This window comes from Carcharodon carcharias, chromosome 31 (genome assembly GCF_017639515.1).
Source record: "Carcharodon carcharias isolate sCarCar2 chromosome 31, sCarCar2.pri, whole genome shotgun sequence".
In the NCBI taxonomy this organism is placed as follows: Eukaryota; Metazoa; Chordata; class Chondrichthyes; order Lamniformes; family Lamnidae; genus Carcharodon; species Carcharodon carcharias.
Genome location: NC_054497.1, coordinates 3,847,796 through 3,873,237, shown reverse-complemented (window position 1 = coordinate 3,873,237; position 25,442 = coordinate 3,847,796). Strand labels below are relative to the sequence as shown.

The following is a 25,442-nucleotide window of genomic DNA, read 5'->3' as shown; positions in this document are numbered from 1 at the left end:
TTCATGAGGATCAAGAGGCAACCCCCCCCAATTCATGAAGGTGAGACCAATACCTTACACACTGCGAGAAAAGGTCCACACCAAACTGGACAGACTAGAAAAACTGAGCGTTATACAACCTGTGCAGTTCTCAGAATGGGCAGTGCCCATAGCCCCCACCTTTAAACCCGACCAAAGCATCCACATTTGTGGAGACTACAAATTGACAGTTCATAAAGCAGTCAAGCAAGACAGACACCCCATATCAAAAATTGAAGACCTGTATGCCAAGCTGGAACCACTGACATGAAGCTTGACATGAGTCATGCTTATCAACAATCAGAGGTAGATAATGCCTCCTGGGAATTTGTCACAATTAATATCCACAAAGCCTTGTACCAATATACACAACTGTCTTTTGGCATTGCCTCAGCTTGCGCCATCTTCCAGAGAACAATGGAAAGTTTACTGCAGGGACAGCCCCAGGTTGTAGTCTATTCAGATGATGTTTTGGTGACAGGATTCACTGAAAAAGCATTTGGCAAACTTAAAAGAAGTCTTAAAACATTTCTTGCAGGCTGGAGTGCGTTTAAAAAAAAAGCACATTCCAAGTGTGGGAGGTAGTCTATTTGGGCCACTGGGTAGATTCACAGGGCCTCCACCCAGCTGAGGTGAAAGAGAGGCACCTGTGCCAAAGAACACCTCCGAGCTCAAATCATTTCTAGGAATGATCAACTATTATGGGCAGTTCTTACACAATTTATCTACACTGTTGGCGCCCCTGCATTCTCTACTCGAAAAGAACCAACGTTGGTCTTGGGAGGCTCCCCAGAAAGAAACTTTCATAAAGGTCAAACAATTGCTGCACTCATTCAACCTATTGGTACATTATGACCAGAGAAAAGAATTGCTGCTGACATGTGACGCATTGCCCTATGGAATGGGAGCAGTGCTCTCTCATTGGATGGACGATGGCTACAGAACAGCCCATAGGATACATATCAGGAACGCTCACCACAGTGGAAAAGGGATACTTGTAGATAGTAAAAGGCCTGTGCATCATCTTTGGTGTCAAGAAATTTCATCAGTACATACATGGCCACCATTTTACTATTGTTTCAGACCACAAGCCATTGCTAGGATTGTTCAGCGAAGACAAGGCTATACCACCCATAGCCTCAGAAAGAATACAACGATGGGCTTTAATCCTGGCAGTATATGAGTAGACTTTTGTACATAGGCCTGGCAGTCAAATCGCAAATTCCGATGCACTTATCATTTGCCTTTACAAGAAAATGATGAAGAAGTCCCAGTTCCACAGGAACTTGTTTCATTGCTAAATTTCTTAGATTCCTTGCCAGTATGTGCTCGACAGATCAGAGGCTGGGAAAGTCGGGACCCAGTCCTGTTGCAAGTACGAGAACAATTGTTACATGGTTGGTGCCCGTATCTGACAAAATGAAACAGTACTTCAGCAGAAGACATGAAATAACCAGTCAAGATGGCATCATATTGTGGGGAGCTTGAGTGATAGTACCTCCAAAGGGAAGGGAGCCATTGTTAACTGAACTACACAGCACACATCCAGGAATATCCTGAATGTAGACCATAGCTTGCAACTACCGATGGTGGCCTGGAATGGAGGGTGAAATAGGGAGTTTAGACATAGACATAGAAAATAGGAGCAGGAGTAGGCCATTTGGCCCTTTGAGCCTGCTCTGCCATTCATCATGATCATGGTTGATCATCCAATCAATAGCCTGCTCCTGCTTTCTCCCCAAATCCTTTGATCCCTTTCACCCCAAGAGCTATATCTAACTCCTTCTTGAAAACATACAATGTTTTGATCTCAACTACTTTCTGTGGTAGCGAATTCCACAGGCTCACCACTCTCTGGGTGAAGAAATTTCTCCTCATCTCAGTCCTAAATGGTCTACCCCATATCCTCAGACTGTGACCCCTGGTTCTGGACTCCCCCACCATTGGGAACATCCTTCCTGCCTTTACCCTGTCTGGTCCTGTTAGAATTTTATAGGTTTCTATGAGATCCCCCCTCATTTTTCTGAACTCCAGCGAATATAATCCTAACCGACCCAATCTCTCCTCATATGTCAGTCCCGCCATCCCAGGAATCAGTCTGGTAAACCTTCGCTGCACTCCCTCTATAGCAAGAACATCCTTCCTCAGATAAGGAGACCAAAACTGCACACAATATTGCAGGTGTGGTCACACCAAGGCCCTGTATAACTGCAGCAAGACATCCCTGTTCCTGTACTCAAATCCTCTCGCTATGAAAGCCAACATACCATTTGCCTTCTTTACCGTCTGCTGCACCTGCATGCTTACCTTCAGCGATTGGTGTACGAGGCCTCATTGCACACTCCCCTCTATTAATTTATAGCCATTCAGATAATAATCTGCCTTCCTGTTTTTGCTACCAAAGTGGATAACCTCACATTTATCCACATTATACTGTATGTGCCATGCATTTGCCCACTCACTCAGCTTGTCCAAATCACACTGAAGCATCTCTGCATCCTCCTCACAGCTCTCCCTCCCACCCAGCTTTGTGTCATCTTTAGTGAAGAATTGTGTGTAACGTCAGCAACTGCCAAAGTTACATTTAACAGCTCTGTTACACCCTTGGGAGTGGCCAGGAAGACCATGGGTACATTTACACATTGACCATGTGGGACCTTTCATGGGAACATTTCTGCTCATTGTGGATGCCCACTCAAAATGGATGGATGTATATCAGGTGAAGTCACCAACATCTTCTGCTACAACTGAAAAGTTATGTCAGAGTTTTGCCATTAACGGACTACCAGAAGTAGTCGTTTCTGATATTGGCATGGTATTTACGAGCGCTGAGATTCAGCGGTTTATCAGAGTCAACGGTATCAATTGTATAAGAGCTTCACCGTACCACCCTTCCTCAAACGGACTGGCGGAAAGGGCGGTTCAAACATTCAAGACAGGCATGAGAAAGCTAACTGGACACGCCTTGGCAACCAAGCCAGTGCACTTTCTTATCCATTATAGGACTACCCCTCACACAACAGCAGGTGTCACAGCTGCGGAATTATTGATGAAATGCTGTCTCAGGATGAGATTGACCTTAATACTGCTGAGTCTAGGGGGGGAAGGTGGTTAGGAGTCAGGGATGTCAGAAAATTAGACATGACTGGTAAAGTCGTGAGAGGAAATTTACCTTCGAAGAAACGGTGTATGTGAAGAACTTTGGAGAAGGACCACAGCTGTTACCGGGTGAAATCACTGCAGTGACTGGACCTCGATCTTACCACATGGAGGTGGAAGGCCCAATCTTACAGACATGTGATCATCTAAGGAACAATGCACCAAGAAAAGATTCCGCCAGTGTTCACGACCAGGTCAGTGTTTCCTGCTAGGAGAACTCAAACCAGTACAGGCATATCTGATGTTGCGTCAAGAGTGGAGGATACAGATCTGCAGGAACCATACCGAATCACCTGATGTTCAGGCAACTCAGGAAAAGGAGGTTCCTGGCAAGGCATCGGGAGTTGTAGAGCTGAGATGCTCTACACGCATAAGGAAACCCGCAGAAAGACTGAATTTGTAAATTATTTATCAGTGTAAGTAGCCATTTTGAGGATATTGTAATTGTAAATATAAAATGTATTTCTGAGTGAAGGGGGAGGGATGTGATAATTGTGACTTTATCTGACATGTAATATATTTTAAAGAAGAATGTTATTAAGGAAGGTGGGGAGAAACAAGACTGTAAACCGTGACCTTTGGCTAAGCAAGGAGGATTGTCTCCACCCAATGGCTTCATGGCTGAGTGGATTCTGCCTGAGCATAATCACATGAACAAAACTATTATAAACACCTGGTAGCCATGCGTCATTCATTACTTCTGTAATCTCTGATCATGTGGCGTACACTCTCCAACTTGGACACCCTTTTGAATCAGCACTTTCTCATATCCAAAGCACAGCACAGGCAAATAGATCAATAGGAAGTCGGTAGCAAGTGCTTATATATTTATATAGTGGATTGGACTTTAGGGTAGGATTTATGAATGACTATCCTTTATCTATGGACCCTAGCTTTGGTCTTCCCCACAAGTGGAAACATCTTCTCTCTATCTCCCCACTTCATAGCCTCAAAGGCTTCTATCAAGTCACGCCTCAGCCTTATTTCCAGGGCAACTCCTGTTCGGGCTGTCCCAGTAGTTATAACCTCTCAGTTCTGGTATCATCCTTGTAAATCTTTGCACCTTCTCTGGTTCCTCCATATCATATATGGAGAGCAGAATGGGAATATCCCATTGACAGGAGTGGGGATGTTGCTGTAGTAAGAGGGTCTGGAACATTAAGAGTCAACCTAGGACTGAGTCCAGGACTGCCCAGTGGTGATGGAAGAAGTCACCTGACCCAGAGCTTAGGTTGGCAGTGTAGAGCTAGGTAGCAACATGTAAGGACTTGCCATGAAGCCCTCTCCATAACTGTACCCGCTACTGTAAATATGTACAGAGTTCAGTTCTGTTAATAAAGACTTCTTAGTAGCTTCTACCAGACTGCTGTGTGGTGTCTCAGCAGTAGTGTCTTCTTACCTGGTAGTGTGGGCAAGTCACAGGTGTAGGAGTTCTTGTAGTTCTCCAGACTGAATTTCTCCTGTAGTTTAACCTGAAGGTTATGAAACTGCCGATAGCGGCGAAATATGAAATACTTGCCACCACCTTTCTGCTTCACCTGAATTGTAAAGACCTGCAGGAAAGACAAAGTCAATCTTATTGAAAAGATCATGTTATCCCTATTGGAAACACACATCAAATACCAAACTCCTGGGCAGGAGCTTCCCAGGGCAAAATTATTTTCCTTTATTCTTTTGTGGGATGTGGGCATCACTGGCAAGGCCAGCATTTGTTGCCCATCCCTAATTATCTCCTTGAACTGAATGGCTTGCTAGGCCATTTCAGAGGGCAGTTAAGAGTCAACCACATTATGTAGACCAGACCAGGTAAGAATGGCAGATTTCCTTCCCCAAAGGAGCATTAGTGAACCAGATGGGTTTTTACAACAATTGACAATGGATTCTTGGTCACCATTACTGAGACTAGCTTTGTATTCCAGTTTTATTGATCGAATTTAAGTTCCACCAGCTGCCAAGGTGGGATTTGAACCTGTGTCCCCCAGTGCATTAGCCTGGGACTCTGGATTGTTAGCCCAGTGACATCAACACAATGCCACTGTCACCCTCAAAGTGTGTGAGGCATTCAGTTATTGGGACCAGCTTCAGCCTCTAGTCTGGGCTCAGATCGTTGACCTCAGCCAGGGTGGTACCAAGGGGCATTGCAATTGGCGTGAGCAGCCCTGGTCTCGGAGGAGACCCACCCTGTGCCTGGTTCTGTCTCGGAAACTCTGCTGGGAGGGGCACTTGTATGGGTGTAAGGAGAGGGCAAGGTCGGGTAGGTCGAAAAACTGGCTGCAAATTTGAGGATTGGTTGAAGTAGGGGGCACTGGAACAATTCTCCAGAGGAGAAAAAGGGAGGGAGGGACAAAGAGAATGAGAGGAGGAGGGAGGGGAGGGCAGGGCAGGAGCTGAAAGGGGAGGGATAAACAAGGAAGGTGGGGAACGAGAGGGGAGGAAAGGAGAGGCGAAGCTAAGCGAGGAGGTCAGCGGAGGGACAGAGAGGAGGGTTGGGGAGGGAGTGGAGAAGAGCAGGGGAGAGGGTCAGGAAGGCAGCGAAGGGGGTATCAGAGTGAGGGGGAGAGGAGAGGGGAGGGCAGGAAGGTGAGGGATTGGTGATGAGGAGGGGAGATGGAAAAAGAAGGGAGGAGAGGGGAGAGGGACGGGAGGAGGGGAATGTGAGGTGAGGAGATGTCACTTCACTGAAAGTCGAGCTGTTTTGACAAAGGAAGGCAGCTGCCAGTGGGAAAATGGGAGACCTGGCATTGGCTCTGCTCTTGGTAATGGCATCTTAATTCAGCTGATGCTTACTTATGAGGTGTGGCTCAATGGCCTGGAGTGTTCAAATTAATAATTAATATAACAACAGAAATCAGCTTTCATAAAGAATTCTATCTTGCTTTAAGAAAATAAACAAGATGAGACACTGAAGTAATGTGAACAGGCTGTGAGGTTGATGACGTCCAGCTAAACTCCCAGCAGGCTTCAGAGGAAAGTAGGCCTCACACCTGAGAGCAATGGAGAGAATAAAGAATAAAGTAGGTGACCACTGAAGAAGGCAGCTTTATTCAGTCTTGGGATCTGGGTATCACTGGCAAGGTTGATGTTTATTGTCCATCTTTATATTTGCCCCTTGGAGAGGTGGGTGGGTTTTCTTCATGAACTGCTACAGTCCATGTGGTGAAGATGTTCCCACAAAGCTGGCCAGTTAGGGCCATTTCAGAGGGCGGTTAAGGGTCAACCACATTGCTGTGGGTCTGGAGTCACGTGTAGGCCAGACCAGATAGGCCAGATTTCCTTCCCAAAAGAACGTGAGTAAACCAGATGGGTTTTTTTACAACAGTCTGACAGCTTTGTGATAACTCACACTGATCCCAGCTTTTTTATTTGCTGAGCTTATTTTAAAAGATGAATTCAAATTTGCAACCCGCTACGATAGGATTTTAACTCGTACACAATCAGATCATTGCTCTCTATGTGCCGCACATACTCATGACCGGGCCTAAGGCCGTCACTTTAGGACCCGAAAATTGCCCCAAGTCTACCTCAAATTACCCTGGAAGGTTGAAGTATCTCAAAAATTTGAGCCTCAGGTGAAGCCGGCCGTTTCACGCTGCTACTAAGCAGCGGCAACACCGAGTGGTATTTTCCATGAACAGAAAACGATGTCCTGCCTGCCACACAGGTGAGCAAAGTGGTATATGAATTTGTCAGCCGGCGCGATGCCAGACATGTAGGCCATACGCCTCAGCGATTGTTGGATTGTATCAAACAGCACGACCCTTTGGCTGTTCGCCACACTGACCAGACTCAACCAATCTATGCTTGCAAAACTCAGAATCTAATCTCCGATGTTTAGATGTGATTCCATGGTTGGACAGCACTTGCTGCACAATCCCGAGTGCGCCGCGAATTACACTAATAACCAATTTAGGGCTGTTGGTCGGATTCACAATGCGCAGCTCACACTTGCCAGAAGCTACATAGATTCATACGTAGAGGGACCTGTCCTCTGCAGGAAAAAGGAATAAGTCCAGACATTGCGCCTCTTTTGAATGCAGCAGGAGGGGACAATGGCTCCCTGGTGCATTCTCCATGGCAATGCCTCGACCAATCAGAGTCAACTTGCCAACCAATCAACGCCCTTTTCTCACACACTGTAAACTTTTGCTCCTTTTGATATTTGGTATTCTTGAGACTCTGTCAAGATGAGAAGCTTTGTCAGCATGTCTCTTTTTTCTCAGTAAGACTCAAGTTCTGTACTAGAGCGACTAACTCATATTCTCTGCATCATTGGGCCAGTAAAATCATTGCAACACTATTGTGGCCATCTTGCTCAGAATCACACAGGGCCGAATATTACAGCTCTCCTACTGGAAGGTTTGAAGGTGGAGAAGGCCTCGCAAAATGCAGCGCATAGATGTGGAATTTAAAATCAATTAACGCAATGTGGAATACAAAGACGATGACAACTATTATCAATTGCCATAAAAACCCATCTGGTTCACTAATGTCGTTCATGGAAAGAAATCTGCCATCCTTACCTGGTCTGGCCTACATGTAACTCCAGGCCCACAGCAATGTGACTGACTCTTAACTGCCCTCTGAAATGGCCCTGGCAAGCCACTCAGTTCAAGGGCAACTCGGGATGGGCAATGAATGCCGGCCTTGCCAGTGATGTCCATAGGAAAAAAAATGGTATCAAGGGATATGCGGATTGGGCAGGAAAGTGAAGTTGTGGAAGAAGATCAGCCATGATCTTACTGAGTGACGGAGCAGACATTAAGCCAAAGAAACAAGCAAAATACTGCAGACGCTGGAAATCCGAAATAAAAAAAAACCCAGAAAGAATGCTGGAAAAACGCAGCCGGTTTGGCAGCATCTATGGAGAGAGAAACAGAGTTAACGCTTTGAGTCCAGTATGACTGAAGAGTCATACTCAGCTCGAAACGTTGGGATGAGTCGGCCAGCAGCCAGAAGTGGGGTGGGCGGAAGAACGTAATTTGGTGTGAGGCCAAAAAAAACAGTTTCCCGACGTCCAGATAAACTGTGGGAATTCCGGCTCTCGGGACTTTAAAGGCGGGTTAAAGGCGGGTCGAGATTCCCGACAAACAATGCCAGGAAGCCCTTTCGCATGTTGCGCACGCTCATTAAAAGGCCAGCTCACCAGAATGAAGCCCCCAGCCAAGTTGGGGGGGTGGGGGAGGGGTGAATTAGAACATTCCCTTTTAGGAGTGTCTAGAAGTGGCGAGCTCCTGGAGAGCTTCACTTCTTCCACTTCTTCACTTTGTGGTCAGTTGACGCTGCTTTGGCCTTCTTGAGGGCCGCTCATTACTTCACCAATGTCAGAGGCTAATAGCACAAGCTGTGCCAGGGCTGGAAGTTGGGGAAGGTGGTTGGGGGCTGGGGGGGGTGTTGGAGAGCGCGGGTAGGGTGGAAGTGTGGAGCGGAGGCTGGATCTGGGAGGTGGGCTAAGAGGGGAGCGGTGAAAGGCAGTCCAAGTGCCCTTTAAGTATGGCGTCCGGACCTCCCCCATGAGGTAGCAGTGGGGAGGGAGGCTTATTGTCCACCCCCCACCACCACCAGATTCGCCGTGGTGCACAAGGATGAATAAGTCATGCACTGAACGGCTCAGGATTGCCTGCGTTCAGCCGTTCCACAACCCCACCAAACCGCACCCCCCCTACCCACCCACCCACACACACCTCCCCTCACCCGCAGCGGGAACCACTCCCATTTCCACACCGACCTTCGACTTCACAGCGGGAGTTAACTCTGTTTCTCTCTCTCTCTCCGCAGATCCTGCCAGACCTCCTGGGCAGAGTTTTACAGCAAGACCCGATCGGGCATAAAACCGGGCGAGAAGGTGCCGGGCGAGCGCCCGAGGTCAGCACACGCTCGCGCCATATTTCATTCGCCGGGTGCGCGCCCGCCGACAATTAAGAGGCCAAATAAGCCCATTGACGGCGCAATTGTCTCTGATTTCTCGGTGGCCCGACCAACCTCACAGTTGGTGAATCGGCCTTTGCATTTTTCATCGAAACTCGTCCCCGGGCGGGATGAGATTCCGGTGGTGCAATAAAATACAAATAAGTGTCCGCGGGTAGCATTTTTATCAGCTACGCTTTCAGGTGGCTGATTGTGATGCTTTTTTCCACCCCCCCCCCCGGCTTTTAAATCCTTTATTTTATCTTCCTTGGGCCTACAGTTCCCTAAGGCAGCTGTCTGCCTTCAGGGAGCTCTCTCGCAGCGCACACCCACGCCCATGGAGACGCCCATCGCCCGCCCTCTCCCCCCACAACACCACCCACCCCCCCCCACCCCCACCCCCCCACCCCCACCACCCCCACCATCCCCCCACCCCCACCACCCCCACCACCCCCCCACCCCCACCACCCCCCCCACACCCCCACCCCCACCACCCCCCCAGCCCCCCCCACCCCCCCCACCCCCACCACACCCCCACCCCCCCCACCCCCACCATCCCCCCACCCCCACCACCCCCCCCACACCCACCCCTCCTCTCCCCCGACACCCCCCCCCCACCCCCACCCCCCCACCCCCACCACCCCCCACCCCCACCACCCCCCCACCCCCCCCACACCCCCACCCCCACCACCCCCCCACCCCCCCCACCCCCACCATCCCCCCACCCCCACCCCCCCCCCACACCCACCCCTCCTCTCCCCCGACACCCCCCCCCACCCCCACCCCCCCACCCCCACCACCCCCCACCCCCACCACCCCCCCCACACCCCCACCCCCACCACCCCCCCCACACCCACCCCTCCTCTCCCCCGACACCCCCCCCCACCCCCACCCCCCCACCCCCACCACCCCCCACCCCCACCACCCCCCCAGCCCCCCCCACACCCCCACCCCCACCACCCCCCCCACCCCCCCCACCCCCACCATCCCCCCACCCCCACCCCCCCCCCCACACCCACCCCTCCTCTCCCCCGACACCCCCCCCCACCCCCACCCCCCCACCCCCACCACCCCCCCACCCCCACCACCCCCCCCACACCCCCACCCCCACCACCCCCCCCACACCCACCCCTCCTCTCCCCCGACACCCCCCCCACCCCCACCCCCCCACCCCCACCCCCCCCACCCCCACCACCCCCCCACCCCCCCACCCCCACCCCCACCACCCCCCCCACCCCCACCACCCCCCCCACCCCCCCCACCCCCACCATCCCCCCACCCCCACCACCCCCCCACCCCCACCACCCCCCCCCACCCCCACCATCCCCCCACCCCCACCACCCCCACCACCCCCACCACCCCCACCACCCCCCCACCCCCCGACCCCCACCACCCCCCCCACACCCCCCTCCCCCCCTACCCCCACCCCCCCCACCCCCCCCATCCCCCCACCCCCACCACCCCCCCACCCCCACCACCCCCCCCACCCCCACCATCCCCCCACCCCCACCACCCCCCCACACCCCCACCCCCACCACCCCCACCATCCCCCCACCCCCCACCACCCCCCCCACACCCACCCCTCCTCTCCCCCGACACCCCCCTCCCCCCCACCCCCCCACGCCACCCCCACCCCCCCCACCCCCCCACCCCCCCCACACCCCCACCCCCACCACCCCCCCCACACCCACCCCTCCTCTCCCCCGACACCCCCCTCCCCCCCACCCCCCCACGCCACCCCCCACCCCCCCCACCCCCCCACCCCCCCCCACACCCCCACCCCCCCCCACCCCCCCCACCCCCCCCCACCCCCACCACCCCCCCCACACCCCCACCCCCACCCCCGACACCCTCCTCCCCCCCCACCCCCACCACCCCCCCCAGCCCCCCCCACCCCCCCCCACCCCCCACCACCCCCCCCACACCCCCACCCCCACCACCCCCCCACCCCCCCCCACCCCCACCATCCCCCCACCCCCACCACCCCCCCCACCCCCACCACCCCCCCCACCCCCCACCACCCCCCCCACACCCACCCCTCCTCTCCCCCGACACCCCCCTCCCCCCCCACCCCCCCCACACCCCCACCCCCACCACCCCCACCACCCCCCCCACCCCCACCACCCCCCCCACACCCACCCCTCCTCTCCCCCGACACCCCCCTCCCCCCCCCACCCCCCCACGCCACCCCCACCCCCCCACCCCCCCCACACACCCCACCCGCCCCCACCCCCCCCACACACCCCACCCGCCCCCACCCCCCCCACACACCCCACCCGCCCCCACCCCCACCACCCCCGCAACACCCCGGCAGCCAGAGTGAAATCGGGGTCAGCTGCCGATCGGGCGTGCCCACCAAAGGTAAAATTCAGGCCTCTGAGTCTTTCCGGCACTTTCTGTTCAAATTTTCCATTAAACTGAGGCCCTGTTTTGGGTGGATGTCAAAGATCCCATGGCTCCAGTTGAGATGCGCAGCGGATTTCTCCAGCCCAACGTCCCTCCCCTTAGCCAACATCACCAGAAGATGGCCATTCGTACGAACATTAGAAATAAGAGCAGGAGTAGGCCATTCGGCCCCTCGAGCCTGCTCCGTCATTCAATAAGATCATGGCTGATCTGTTTGTGTTTCGAATTCCACGTTCCCACCTGTCTCCGATAACCTTTAATTCCCATGCCCAACAAGAATCTATCTACCTCTGCCTTAGAAATAGTCAATGACTCCACCTCCACCACCTTATGATGCAGAGTTCCAAAGTTGCACAACCCTCTGAGAGAAAAAATTTCTCCTCATCTCGGTCCTAAAAGGGCGACCCATAATTTTAAAACAGAGCCCCCTAGTTCTGGACTCACCCACAAGAGGAAACATCCTTTCCATGTCCACCTTGTCAAGGCTGGTCAGGATCTTATAAACTTCAATCAAATCACCCCTCACTCACAGAATCACAGAATCACACAGTGCAGAAGAGGCCCTTCGGCCCATCAAATCTGCACCCGACACATGAGAAAAACCTGACCTACCTACCTAACCCCATTTACCAGCACTTGGCCCATAGCCTTGAATGTTATGATGTGCCAAGTGCTCATCCAGGTACTTTTTAAAGGATGTGAGGCAACCCGCCTCCACCACCCTCCCAGGCAGCGCATTCCAGACCCTCACCACCCTCTGGGTAAAAAAGTTTTTCTACAGAACCTCCCCTAAACCTCCTGCCCCTCACCTTGAACTTATGTCCCCTCATGACTGACCCTTCAACTAAGGGGAACAGCTGCTCCCTATCCACCCTGTCCGTGCCCCTCATAACCTCGATCAGGTCGCCCCTCAGTCTTCTCTGCTCCAACGAAAACAACCCAAGTCTATCCAACCTCTCTTCATAACTTAAATGTTTCATCCCAGGCAACATCCTGGTGAATCTCCTCTGAACTCCAGTGCCAACAAGCCCAGCCTGCCCAACCTTTCCTCATACGTTCGATTTCTCATAATTCCAGGTTCATTCCAGGAACCAGTCTAGCCAAGCTCCTCTGACCCACCTTCCTTAAATTTGCAGTCAGCTCACTGCTGCTTGAGGGAGCTTGCTGTGCACACATTGGCTGCTGTATGCTCACACAAAATCACACACAGCACCACCCCCCACCTTGACCTTGCCCCTCAAAGAGTTAGAATACTCACAAAGTGGCTGTTGAACCCTTTGCTCTGCTCTGTATCGGCGATGTGGCCAGAGATAGGCACATCATCAGGAAGCTGATCGTAATCGCTGAAACGAGAAAGAGAGATCTTAAGCTTCTGCCTGATTATCCTGCTTGCAACCCTGCCCCTCTGACTCAGCCCCGGAATGCCCCAGCCAAACCCTCGGGGGCAGAAGCCGGTGAACCTGGCTTCGCCTGCTCCTTACCTCTCTTCCCTCAATTGTCGCTGCATCTCTGCTGCCGGCACTGCGCCAGGGAAAGCAGTGAGATAAACGAGCAAAATGATTTACAAGTGCCTTTTGTAAGGTTGAAACCAGATTTGAGGAAGTGTGACCAGAAGAGCAAGCTTCAGCAGAGCATTCCGCTTTTGGGGAGCTAGTTGGCTCTTCTATATATAAACGGTGACTAAGTACCGACACGAAGAAACAAATTCACTACTTTGTCAGCCGCAGCTGAGTCTGAAACCAGTTTTCCAATCAGAGGCCCTGTCACCTGACCTGTTTTGTTTTCCCCCCGGACTGGATATTCTGGTTTTTTTTTGAGATAGTTATCTATAAATTGGAGAAGTCTGTAAATTGCAGGGTGGAGTTTCTGCAGGTGCCTCTCGGTCAGGTATAATTGGAGCATCAGCTGCAGGGTGAAAGGACTTGTAATTCCTAGATAAAAGCAAAAAAATAAAAATTGCGGATGCTGGAAATCCAAAACAAACATAAAAATAACCTGGAAAAACTCAGCAGGTCTGGCAGCATCGGCAGAGAGGAACACAGTTAACGTTTCGAGTCCGTATGACTCCTCAACAGACCTGCCTGGCCTGGCAAAGAGCTCTCATTTCGCCGTCGAAAAAGTGCCTCCCGGTTGCTTCATCTTAAATCCAGGAGAACGAGGGCAAGCACAGTTTCTTGACCATTTATCCAAGACTCGTGCAAATTTTGGGAACCCCCCCCCCGCCACCCAATTTGGAAACCCCACTCCTATAGGGTTTGTTGCTTTTCAACAGCTGGAACTGAGCAAGCAGGGCATGGCGAATTGGAATCATCGGAGCGCAGAATGGCTACAGCACAGAGGGAGGACATTCAGCCCGTCCTGTCTGCGCTGGTTCCCTGCAAGAGCAATTTAGCCAGTCCCGCTCCCCCCGCCCCCACCCTCACCCCCACCGATCCCAAACCCCCACTCTTTACCTGTAGCACTGCAAGTCTTTTCTGAAAGTGGTCTAGCAAGTCATTCAGCCGTATCAAACCGTCATATCCGAGGTACAAAAAGGCAGCTCACCACCATCCTCTCAGGGCAACTAGGGGTGGGCAATAATTGCCAATCTTTCCAATGCCATCCACATCCCAAGAATGAATGAGCTGTGTTGTGAGTTGCCATGAAGCGTAGCCAATCCTCTCAAAGTTACCCAAGGGCATGGAACAACATCAAGGCCATTCAGCCCGTTAAGCCTGCTCCTTCCACAGTCTACGCAAGACTGTCTAACCATAGCCTCCCCAACCCAAATTTCATACTTACATGTGAATTCAGCAAATCTATTATTATTTCTGTGACACAAGATACCATTTTAAAACAGGTATTGATTTTAAAAAAGGTGATTGAATGATTTGCACTTACATAGGGCAATACAGTAAGGATGGTCTCATTCCCTTTAGATAATGATCCAATTCCCTTTTGAAAGCTATGATTGAACCTGCCTCCACCACACTCTCAGACATTCCAGATCCTAACCACTTGCTGTGTGTAAAAGCTTTTTCTCATTGTCGCCTTTGGTCATTTTGCCACTCATATTAAAATGGTGTCTTCCGGCTCTTGACTCTTCCACCAATGAAAACTGTTTCTCCCTATCTACTCCATCCAGTTCCCTCAGGATTTTGAACACCTCTATCAAATCTGCTTCTCTTCTCCAAGGAAAACCATCTCAGCTTCTCCAGTCTATCCACGTAACTGAAATCCATTGTTCCTGGAAACATTCTCATGAGCTTCTGCTGCAACCTTCTCATGACTTCACATCCTTCCCAAAGTGTGGTGCCCAATACACTGGACACAATATGCTGGTTGGGTGCTTTATGATGGTTTAATATAACTTCCCTGCTTTTGCACTCCATGCCTCTATTTATAAAGACCGAATGCCTTACCATTTTCTCAAACTGCTCTGCCAGTTCAACAACTTGTGCCAGGTCCCTCTGCTCCTGCAGAGAGAAAGACAGAGTTAACGTTTCGTTAACGAGTCCGTATGACTCTTCTCCAGAGTGAATAAGAGCCTCGAAATGTTAACTCTGTCTGTCCCTTCACGGATGCTGTCAGACCTGCTGAGTTTTTCCAGCATTTTTTGTTTCTGTTTCAGATTTCCAGCATCCGCAGTATTTTGCCTTTACCCTCTGCTCCTGCATCCTCTTTAAAATTGTATATCCTATTTTATATTGTCTCTTCTCTTTTTTTTCCTTATCAAAATGTAAAACTTCGCTCTCCTCTGCATTAAATTGCGTCTGCCACATGCCCACCCATTCCACCAGCCTGACCATGCCCTCTTCCAGTCTGTCACTACCCTCCTCATGGTTCACAATACATCCAAGCTCTGGGAGTTAGGCAATTGGGTTTCAGCCCCATTTGTGCTTCCTGCCATTCTCTCGCTCCACCACATCAACAATCCAATCGAGGGCGGATTGACCAACCAATGGGTTAAACCTTCCAGGATGAGGCTGGAGAGCTTCAGGAGGTTTGGGGTAACCCTGTTTATCACGAGTTTCCTTGGATCTTCTCCCTGTGATTTCTTCTTTCCTGGCTTGTGGGCGCCGCTGCTAAGGCTGGCATCATCCCTAGTTGCTGGTACGAGTCACATATAGACCAGACTGGCTTAAGAACAGAAGGTCTCAACCTCTATAAGGCAACCTTTTTGGGGTTCTTAACCCGAGTCTGACAACTTTATGACCACTTTTGATTGAAACCAGTCTTTTTTCTTTTGCCTCCCCAGATTCATCGAGACCCAAATTCAGATTCTGAAACTGATGCGATGGGGCTTGTGAACTCGCGTTCCCCAGGTTACTAGTCCAGTCACGGAACCGCTACGCTACTCTATCAACACCACAAAGGCAGAGTATTAAACATGCCTGTTTAAAATGGGCATTGAAGACTAGCCAGACTCTCACCTTTCAGGAAGATATCCCTTCACGTTTCCCTCTCCCTTTGTATTTTGGTGCCAGCCCTTTAGGGGGATTCTTTCCAAGCGTTTGTCTCTCACATGGTTTAATGGAAAAGGTGAAGAGGTAGGAACACCAGGCGCCAGCAGAAGCTTTCCGAATTCATTCCTGGGGCTATGGGCAAGGTCGCCAATTGTTGCAATCAAAGCAAAAAGCTGCAGATGCAGGAAACCCGAAATAAAAACAAAACGTGCTTGAAAAGCTCGGCAGGTCCGGCAGCATCTGTGGAGAGAGAGTTAGCGTTTCGAGTCCCATATGGCTCTTCTTCAGAAATGGCAATTATTGACCATCCTGAGCTGCCCTGAGAAGCAAGGTGATGCAGGGCTTTCTTTCTGAACTGCTGCAGGCTTTGTTCCAATCTACACTGTTGTTCAGGTGGGGATTCCAGGAGGGATTGGCGCAGCGACCAGATGTGGGGGGTGGTGGAGCCATGGTAAGTTGCCCTTGCCCACCTTGTGTTGGGGGTTAGAGAGGAGGGAGGTGCTTTCAAAGTAACCTTGGGGAGTTACTGCAGAGCATTCCAGACACAAGGGGTGATTACTGACTCCAGCAGATTTTTAAAAAAATTCCTCCAATGGGATGTGGGCATCGTTGGCAAGGCCAGCATTTGTTGCCCATCCCTAATTGCCCTTAAACTGAGTAGCTTGCTCGGCCATTTCAGAGGGCAGTTCAGAGTCAACCACTATGGTAGGCCAGGCAGGGCAAGGATAGCTGATTTCCATCCCTATAGGGCATTCGTGAACTAGTTGGGTTTTTATGACACTTGATGATCATTGTCATGGTCACCATTACTGACACTAGCTTCATATTCCAGATTTATTAACTGAATTTGAATCCTACCAGCTGCCATGGTGGGATTTGAACTCACGTCCCCAGACCATTAGCCGGGGACTCCGGGTTGCTAGTCTAAGGACATTACCACTACAGAACCATCTCCCCAGCAGATGGGGAATTAGCGAGCAAGCTCTGGCCTGGATACAGTCACTCCGTAATTAAGCTGCCAACTGTGTTAGGCACAGCGAACTGGCTTTAATGGAGGGGAACTGCTTCCACACGCTCCAGTTGAACAAGGAAGGAAGATCTTGTCCACCTTTGGTATCTCTCCTCAACTTAGTTGTCCCTGTGGAGTGGGAGGGTCTTGCTTCCACTCCGGTTTGATGGGTTCTGAGGTGGCTGATAAGTCCAATGCACAGTCTGCAGACTCTACCACAGGCAGGGCAGGTGGTGCTTGGTGGGTTGGGTAGACGGGTTGTCTGGAAGTTTGCGTATCCTCTCCGAAGCCTCGATTTCACCTCTGCTCATTCCTGGCGAAGTCTCTCGAGGTGTTCGGTGCCTTCCCGAATGAGCCTTCTCCATTTTAGTCGGTCACAAACCAGGGTCTCCCATGATTTGACGGGGACATTTGACCTCCGCAGGGTTGCTTCGAGGACCCATTCCTAAAGTGTTTCCCCTCTCCTCCTGGGAGTCTCCTACCGTGCTCAAGCTCTGAATGGAGCAGTTGCTCCTGGAGTCTGGTGTCAGGTATATGAACGACATGTCCTGCCCAGAGGAGCTGGTTTTGATTGATCAGTGCCTCGATGCTGGGTAAGTTGACTCGGCAGAGGACACTGCTATTGGATGACCTTTCTTGCCACGGGATTTGGAGGAACTTGCAAAGGCACTGCTGGTGGGGCTTCTCCAGTTCTTTGAGGTGCCTGCTGTAGGTTGGGCATAAACTTTTGAATAGAGACCTGCAGTCAAACAGTACCATCTGTGCCACTGGAGTCTCCTAGAGCCACACCTGTTATACCTTTACCTCTTTGCAGTGTTAGCTGTAGTTCAGCTAATAGCACCATTGCCTCTGAGTCAGCGGTTCTGGGTCCAAGTTTCACTCCATGACTGAAGAACAGAATCCAGGTTGACATTCCAATGCAGTCGTGTGGGAGCCCTGCACTGCTGGAGGTCCCATCATTAGGATGAGACATTAAACTGAGGCCCTGTATGCTCTCTCGGGGGGGTGGGGTAAAAGAGGCCAGGGCACTACCCCGAAGAAGAGCAGCAAAGTTATCCTCGGTGTCCAAGTCAGTATCTATCTCTCAACCAGCATCACAAAAACAGATTGTCTGCTCATTGTCACAACGCTGTTTGGGGGAGCTTGCTTCGCACAAATTGGCTGCCGTGTTTCCAACATTACAACACTGAGCGCACTTCATTGGCATTGAGTGGTCACAATAGGTGCTATATAAATGAAAGTTTCTCTTTTCTTTCAGTGGTCACATTGTTATTCTCTACAATTGAATGTTGACACATTTTCAGTGGCCTACAAATACTACCTCCTTTCCCAACAACAGAGCTGCCCAGTTCATCACGGCGCTCGCCTCCCTGAAGTAAAAAGGGATGACTCTTGGCACCCATTGTGTCCCCACAAAAGGTTTTCTTCCTGACTAGAACCAAATAGAAATGTGGGAACCGTACTGAGACGTGGGGATGGATTTTTCACTGAGCGGCCGGGCTCAGGTCCGAGCTGGTCAAGTGTAAAATGACGCACAATGATGTCAGACGAGTGTCCCGACGTCATCGCGCACTCGAGCGATATTTTGGTCAGTCGGCAATTAACAGACCCATTCAGGCCACTAAAGTGTTAATTGAACTCAATTTTTCGCTGCCCATCCAACCTTGCGGTTCAAACAGAAACCCATTAAGCTTTTCACAGTGTCTCACGGACAAAGAACAGCTGCTGTTTGAGACCGGGAGACAAAGAAGCCACTCTTGTGGGGAAGGAGGTAGACTATTCTGTGCTACCAACCAAGCAGGATGCTGGTGAGAGTTTGGTTTCTGTTCAAAAGAAATGGCACAAAACAGGGGGGGGGATCTTGCAGGTTTAAAGAATGGAGAGTCACTAAGGTGTGCTCTGCTGGTGGTAATTGTTTCTGGGAAAACTCGGGCTGAGTGGAATAGTTGCTGAAGGACACCAGAAGACTTGACCTGTTGTGGTGGGGAGCAGTGAACCTGTTGAACAGCTGGGACTGACTGTGGGACTCTTCCTGTAATGTTACATATCTACCTGAAGCACAGTGTACAGAGAAAGGGCTCATTAAGACGTTTTCTGGCTTTGTTAATGCAAAACTTACCTTTCTCGTTAGTTTGACCTATCAGTTGCCTGTTAATTAATGTTTGATTTTTGTTGATTTTAGCTTCTTTGTTGCAGCAAATATCTTAAAATGTGAAATTTGATCCTTCCGTTTTTTTCCATCAGTTGCTGGGAAATTGATCTCTTTTTAAAAGTTATCAGTCGCTGTGGGGATTGTAACAAAATGCTAAGGAGAAGGAAAAAGTCACTTTAAAGGAAAATTATGTATTTCAAGGGTAATTAGGAACTTTACAAATGCCAAATTCTGCTCTGAAACACCAGCCTACGAATAAACACCATAAAAACATAGAGCTTCTGCTTAGCATCGTTTCCAGTTCCCAATTTGATATTTCTTTACATTGGATATTATGGCACAGAAACACGCCATTCGGACAAACCAGTCCAAGCTGGTATTTATGCTCCACTTGAGCCTCCTCCCATCTTTCTCCATCTAAATCTATCATCGTGACCCTCTATTCCCCTCTGCCCCACATGCTTGTCTAGTTTCCCCTTAAATGTATCTATACTATTCGCTTCAACCGGTAGTAGTGAGTTCCACATTCTCATCACTCTTTGGTTAAAGCACTTTCCACAGAATTCTCAATTGGGTTTCTTGCTGATGATCTTATATCGACAGCCTCTGGTTATGTTTTCTCCCACAAGAGGAAACATTGTCTCTGTATCCTCATAATCAAAACCTTTCATCATTTAAAAGGCCTCTATTAGGTCACCCCTCAGTCTCCCTTTTTTCAAGAAAAACGAGACCCAGCCTGTCAATCCCTTCCTGACATGTAAACCCACACATTTCTGGGATCCTTGTGAATATTCTCTGCAGTCTCTCCAGTGATTCGAAATTCTTTTTTATAACAGGAGCAGCACATGGTATTGTAAGTGTGCTCGAACCAATGTTCAGTGCAAGTTTAGCGTAAGATCATTGCTTTGCAATTGTATCCTTCCAGAATAGAAAAGAAAGCTAGTGTTTTTTTTATTCTCTTGCATAACTGTTGCACAATTTTGTCATATAGTTTTGAGAAAAAAAATTCCAGGAAGAGACTAAATTATGATCAGTCCAAGCAAAAATATTTTTATTACACGGGCTATTAATCTAAATTACTGGATAACAAATAACTTTACAGGGTGGCACTGCCCCTTTAAACAATGACTTTAATTGGGCCGGAACTGCTTTCAGGACTTTGTCCATGGGGATTCTCCCACCAGTCAGTGGGAGAGGTATGGAAACACTCGGAAAATGGAGCGGCCGGTGTTTCTGCTGCTCGCCGGCCGGTGTCAGTGTAACCATAATCGCTGCAGAGGTTGTCCCCTCAAGCACGCACCGAGACTGATGGCAGACGATAGCTTAATGACCCACTCGTGGTGACCAGTGCTGGGTAAACAGCCCTGGGGGCAGAAAGCGGCATCATTCAAAGCTTCTGGGCACTTGTCAATCAGTCACAGGATGTGGGCACAGCTGCCAAGGCCAGCATTTATTGCCCATCCCTAGTTGCCCTTGGAAAGGTGGTGGTGAGCTGCCTCCTTGACAACTGAGTGGCCTCGTGGCCGTTTAAAGGGCAAACCTCATCGCTGTGCGTCTGGAGTCACAAAACGGTCAGACTGCCTAAGGAGGGTGGATTTCATTCCCTGAAGGACCTCATTGAAGCAAACAATCCCAGGGTTAAATGGTCACCATTACTGATACTAGATTTTTATTCCAGATTGACCTAATTAAGTGAATTTAACCTCCCCAGCTGCAATTTGGACTTGTGTCCAAATACATGCTCCAGAGGGTGTGGAGGAGATTTACCATAACGGCTTCAGGGATGAGGGGTTTTAGCTACAAGGCTGGGTTGGAGAAGCTGGGGTTGTTCTCCTTGGAGAAAAGGAGATTGAGGGGAGATTTGATAGAGGTGCACAAGACTATGACAGGCTTAGATGAGGCAGAGAAAGAAAAGCTGCTCACATGAGCTAAGGGTACAAGGACTTGGAACACAGAATTAAGGTTTTGAACAAGAGTTGCAGGGGGAATGTGAGGATGTGAGTGGTGATGATCTGGAACTTGCTACGAGGGTGTTGGAAGTGGAGATGATCAATGATTTCCAATGGAAATGGAAACTGAACGGACACTTGAGGGAAATAAACTTACGCAGCTGTTGGGGGGGTTGGGGGGGGGGGCGAGGTGGTGGTTGGGGGGGGGGAATAGAGTTCTGGGGGGTGTAAGGGGAAATGGGACTGACTGCGTTGCTCTACAGAGTGCTTGCGTGGCTCTGATGGACCGAATGGCCATTTCTGTGCCGTGGCGACTTTGTGACTCTATCCTTAGTCCAATCTTCCAGTAACATATCCACTATCCTACCATTCCTCAAAGAATAGAATGTCATTGAATTTACAGCAAGGCACGAGACCAATCAGCCCAACCAGTTTGTGTTGAGGTGTAACCACCTCTTTTCTCTGGAGATAAGGTATTGGTGACAAGGGGCCCCTACTGCATCACATACCAGTTAATGATTGTACCAGCTGATGATGCTGTTCTGTGCTGTCTCCATATTTGAGTGTGTCACCATGTCTTGATGAGGCTTTGCTTATTCTATAAGTGACTGTAAGTTGGTATTTGGTTTTACTTTAAGCTATTTATTAGGAAGTATTTACAAAGGCCTCAGGGTAAGCACATGGCTCCCAGAACTCGGACTGCCCTGTATCTCGCTGTCTTGGTCATTTGGCCCTTGATATCATGCTTACATCATCATTACCATCAAAGTCTCATTAACATAACCATTAACCCTCTACTCTACAGATGCCAGTTTCAGTCCAGTTCACACTTAGGTGAGGGTAAAACAATGGGGAAATAGTGCAGATGTGGGAAATTTGAAGTATTGAACACCTCAATATGAAAATTCTCATCCTTCTTTCCAAATCCCTTCATGGCCTGGAGCCTCCCTATCTCTGTAATTTCCTCCAGCCCCATGACCCTCCGATAGATCAGTTCCTCCTCTAATTTCAGCATCTTGAGCTGCCCTGATCTTAATCACTCCACCCTGCAGCTGCCAAGATTTCCCCACATCTCCCTACCTCTCTTTCCTCCTTTATAACACTCCTTAAAAATCTTCCATACCTTTCAATTGTATCCTTCCAGAATAGAAAAGAAAACTAGTGTTTTTTTTATTCTCTTGCATAACTGTTGCACAATTTTGTCATATAGTTTTGAGAAAAAAAGTTCCAGGAAGAGACTGAATTATGATCAGTCCAAGCAAAAATATTTTTATTACACGGGCTATTGATCTAAATTACGGGATAACAAATAACTTTACAGGGAGGCACTGCCCCTTTAAACAATGACTTTAATTGGGCCGGAACTGCTTTCAGGACTTTGTCCATGGGGATTCTCCCACCAGTCAGTGGGAGAGGTATGGAAACACTCGGAAAATGGAGCGGCCGGTGTTTCTGCTGCTCGCCGGCCGGTGTCAGTGTAACCATAATCGCTGCAGAGGTTGTCCCCTCAAGCACGCACCGAGACTGATGGCAGACGATAGCTTAATGACCCACTCGTGGTGACCAGTGCTGGGTAAACAGCCCTGGGGGCAGAAAGCGGCATCATTCAAAGCTTCTGGGCACTTGTCAATCAGTCACGGGATGTGGGCACAGCTGCCAAGGCCAGCATTTATTGCCCATCCCTAGTTGCCCTTGGAAAGGTGGTGGTGAGCTGCCTCCTTGACAACTGAGTGGCCTCATGGCCGTTTAAAGGGCAAACCTCATCGCTGTGCGTCTGGAGTCACAAAACGGTCAGACTGCCTAAGGAGGGTGGATTTCATTCCCTGAAGGACCTCATTGAAGCAAACAATCCCAGGGTTAAATGGTCACCATTATTGATACTAGATTAATTAAGTGAATTCAACCTCCCCAGCTGCAATTTGGACTTTTGTCCACAAATCTTGGTCATCTGACCCACTATCTCCTTATGCGGCTCAGTGTCAAATTCTGTTTTAGAATGTCACTGTGAAGCAGCTTGGGACATTTTATTGTGCCACTGGCAACTTAGGAACGCAACTCATTGTTGTTGTTGTCGTTATGGCAACAGAAAATACTGGAAGCACCCAGCAGGTAGGGCAGCATCTGTGGAGAGAGGAAGGGAGTTAACTTCATGTCAATGACTTTTCTGGCTGAGTTGGCATCCCCCCAGTCATTTCTGGTAGTAAGTAGGTGGAGGAGCAGGAAAAGTGTCATCAAAGGCACTTCTTGTCCCTCTTCATGGGCTACATCAGGGGTGCAGCCTAACTCCAGCTAGGGTTGCCAACCCTCCAGGACTGAAAATCAATCTCCAGCACCCTGCTGCGTGCAACCCTGGAGAAAAATCATCGGGTTGTTAAAAAAGACGTTATTTCGTCATTTACTTTGAAATTTTCTCTTTACCAGATACAAAAATATTGAAAAGGGGGAAGAAGAAGGCTGTTTGGCTTGCTCCAGTTGGAGCCATTTTGCTTTCCAATTGGCGTAGGAAGGCAGAGTGTCACAAGGATGGATGTGTTTGCTGACTAATGGCTGACTAATGGGGCTAAGTCATATGATGAAACCTCCAGGAATAGATTTAATAAAAGTTGGCAACTCTAACTCCGACACTTCCCACCTTGCTCAGAATCCCCCACTATGACCTTGAGGCCTTGGACAACCTATTATTCACAAGTTGTTGCTAAGGAAGGGCATCTCCACACATACCTGCCCTAAGCCTCCTGCTGACTGTGGCTGTGGTGCGTAACCAAGTGGTGTAAAAAAACTTTGGACTTCAGGAAATAAAAAGCAACTTCCTCTTCTAAATTTAGAACCATGTAGCAACTCAGGAAGTCGCCTTCATAAGCAACTATTTCAGTGATCCTCTACAGCTTGACAATAGTCAAGAACCATGCTTTCTGGTGCACTCCTGATTTCCTTCCCTCCTCCATGAAAGCCTATGCTTTCAGCTGGGTAGGCCTGCCCTTTCCCCAAATGTCTCCCTCCCCCCTTCTTTCTCTCTCTCTCTCTCTCTCTCTCTCTCTGTTACCTGGACTCCAAGGGATGAATTACAAGACGATTACACAAGCTAGGTTTGCGTTCCCTGCAATTTAGAAGGCTGTGGGATGATTCGATTGGAATTTCCAAGATGTTGAGGAGAGCTATTTCTGCTTGGTGGGGAGTCTTAGGGCTGAGGGACATAGAAAGCCCAAAACGTAGGGTCAGGCCTTTCAGGAGTGAAGTTAGGAAATGCTCCTACAAACAAAGTGCGGTAGAAGTTTGAAACCGTCTTCCGCAAAGAACGCGCAGGGTTACGGGGAAAAGGCGGGAGATTAGCACTAAGCTAAGATGCTCAGAGAGCCAGCGCAGATACGATGGGCCGAATGGCCTCCTTCCGCACCATAACCATCCTGTGATTCTGCGATTCTCTGTGATGCTCGATAAATGGTTCATTTTAAATCTGCAGTTTAATTTTTCTTATTTTCTTATCCAAAGGTATTAAAGGATTTGGGTCACAGTTGGGTATATGGGGTTAGGTCACAGATCAGCCATGATCTCAATGAACGGCAGTCGAACAGGCTCGTGAGGCTGAATGGCCTCCTTCCCTATGCTATGGTGGAGTTAAGCTCCCACATTTCTAGCACCATGCTACCCCCAGCTCACCAGAAGTGTACGGAGGTACAGGTTACCGCCCTTTGTCCCTTCAACTGTGCCATTATGTCTCATTTGGTGCCCACAAGATATTAACAATACCAACATCTGCCCAATGAAACTATTCAATGAACCATTGTGTTTCACCTGCAACTACTCCATGGGCCACTGGGTGGCAGCGCTTGGGAAGCTAAAGAGGCAGACCAGACAGGCAGCCCATGATGAAAGAGGCTGTGTGCCATCTCTTACTGCAGAAGCAGAGAAGTTCAGTAAAAGAATTCCAGTTACAGAGTGGAGATCAGGAATGTCACAGAATCACAGAATGGTTACAGCACAGAAGGAGGCCATTCTCCCTCCTTCTCCCCATAGCCCTGCACCTTCTTCCTTTTCAGATAATAACCCAATTCCCTCTTGAATGCCTCGATTGAACTGTCCTCCGCCAAACTCTCAGGCAGCGCATTCTAGATCCTAACCACTCGCTGCATGAACCGTTTTCCTCATGTCTCCATTGCTTCTTTTGCAAATTACCTTAAATCTGAGCCCTCTTAGTCTTGATCCTTCCACCAATGGGAACAGCTTCTCCTTATCTACTCTGACCAGAACCCTCATGATTTTGAAAATCTCTATCAAATCTCCTCTCAACCCTCTTTTCTTCAGGGAAAACAGTTGCAATTTCTCCAGTCTATCTTCATAACTGAAGTCTCGCATTCCTGGAACCATTCTCGTGAATCTTTTCTGCACTCCCTCCAAAGCCC

The 25,442-nt window shown here is 49.8% G+C and overlaps 1 protein-coding gene across 2 annotated transcripts in view; it reads right to left on the bottom strand.

The window, feature by feature from the left end:
- ncf4 (neutrophil cytosolic factor 4) overlaps window positions 1–13,097 on the bottom strand; it is a 64,600-nt gene extending 51,503 nt beyond the window's left edge. For both annotated transcript variants that reach the window (XM_041177815.1, XM_041177816.1), the window contains exons 1-3: window positions 12,969–13,097; window positions 12,746–12,830; window positions 4,577–4,730 (exon numbers count right to left, since the gene is read on the bottom strand). In XM_041177815.1, the coding sequence (XP_041033749.1) occupies window positions 4,577–4,730; window positions 12,746–12,830; window positions 12,969–12,994 (265 nt within the window). In that variant the 5' untranslated portion in view covers window positions 12,995–13,097. The remainder of the gene's footprint in view (window positions 1–4,576; window positions 4,731–12,745; window positions 12,831–12,968) is intronic.
- Between the last annotated feature and the right edge of the window lie 12,345 nt (window positions 13,098–25,442).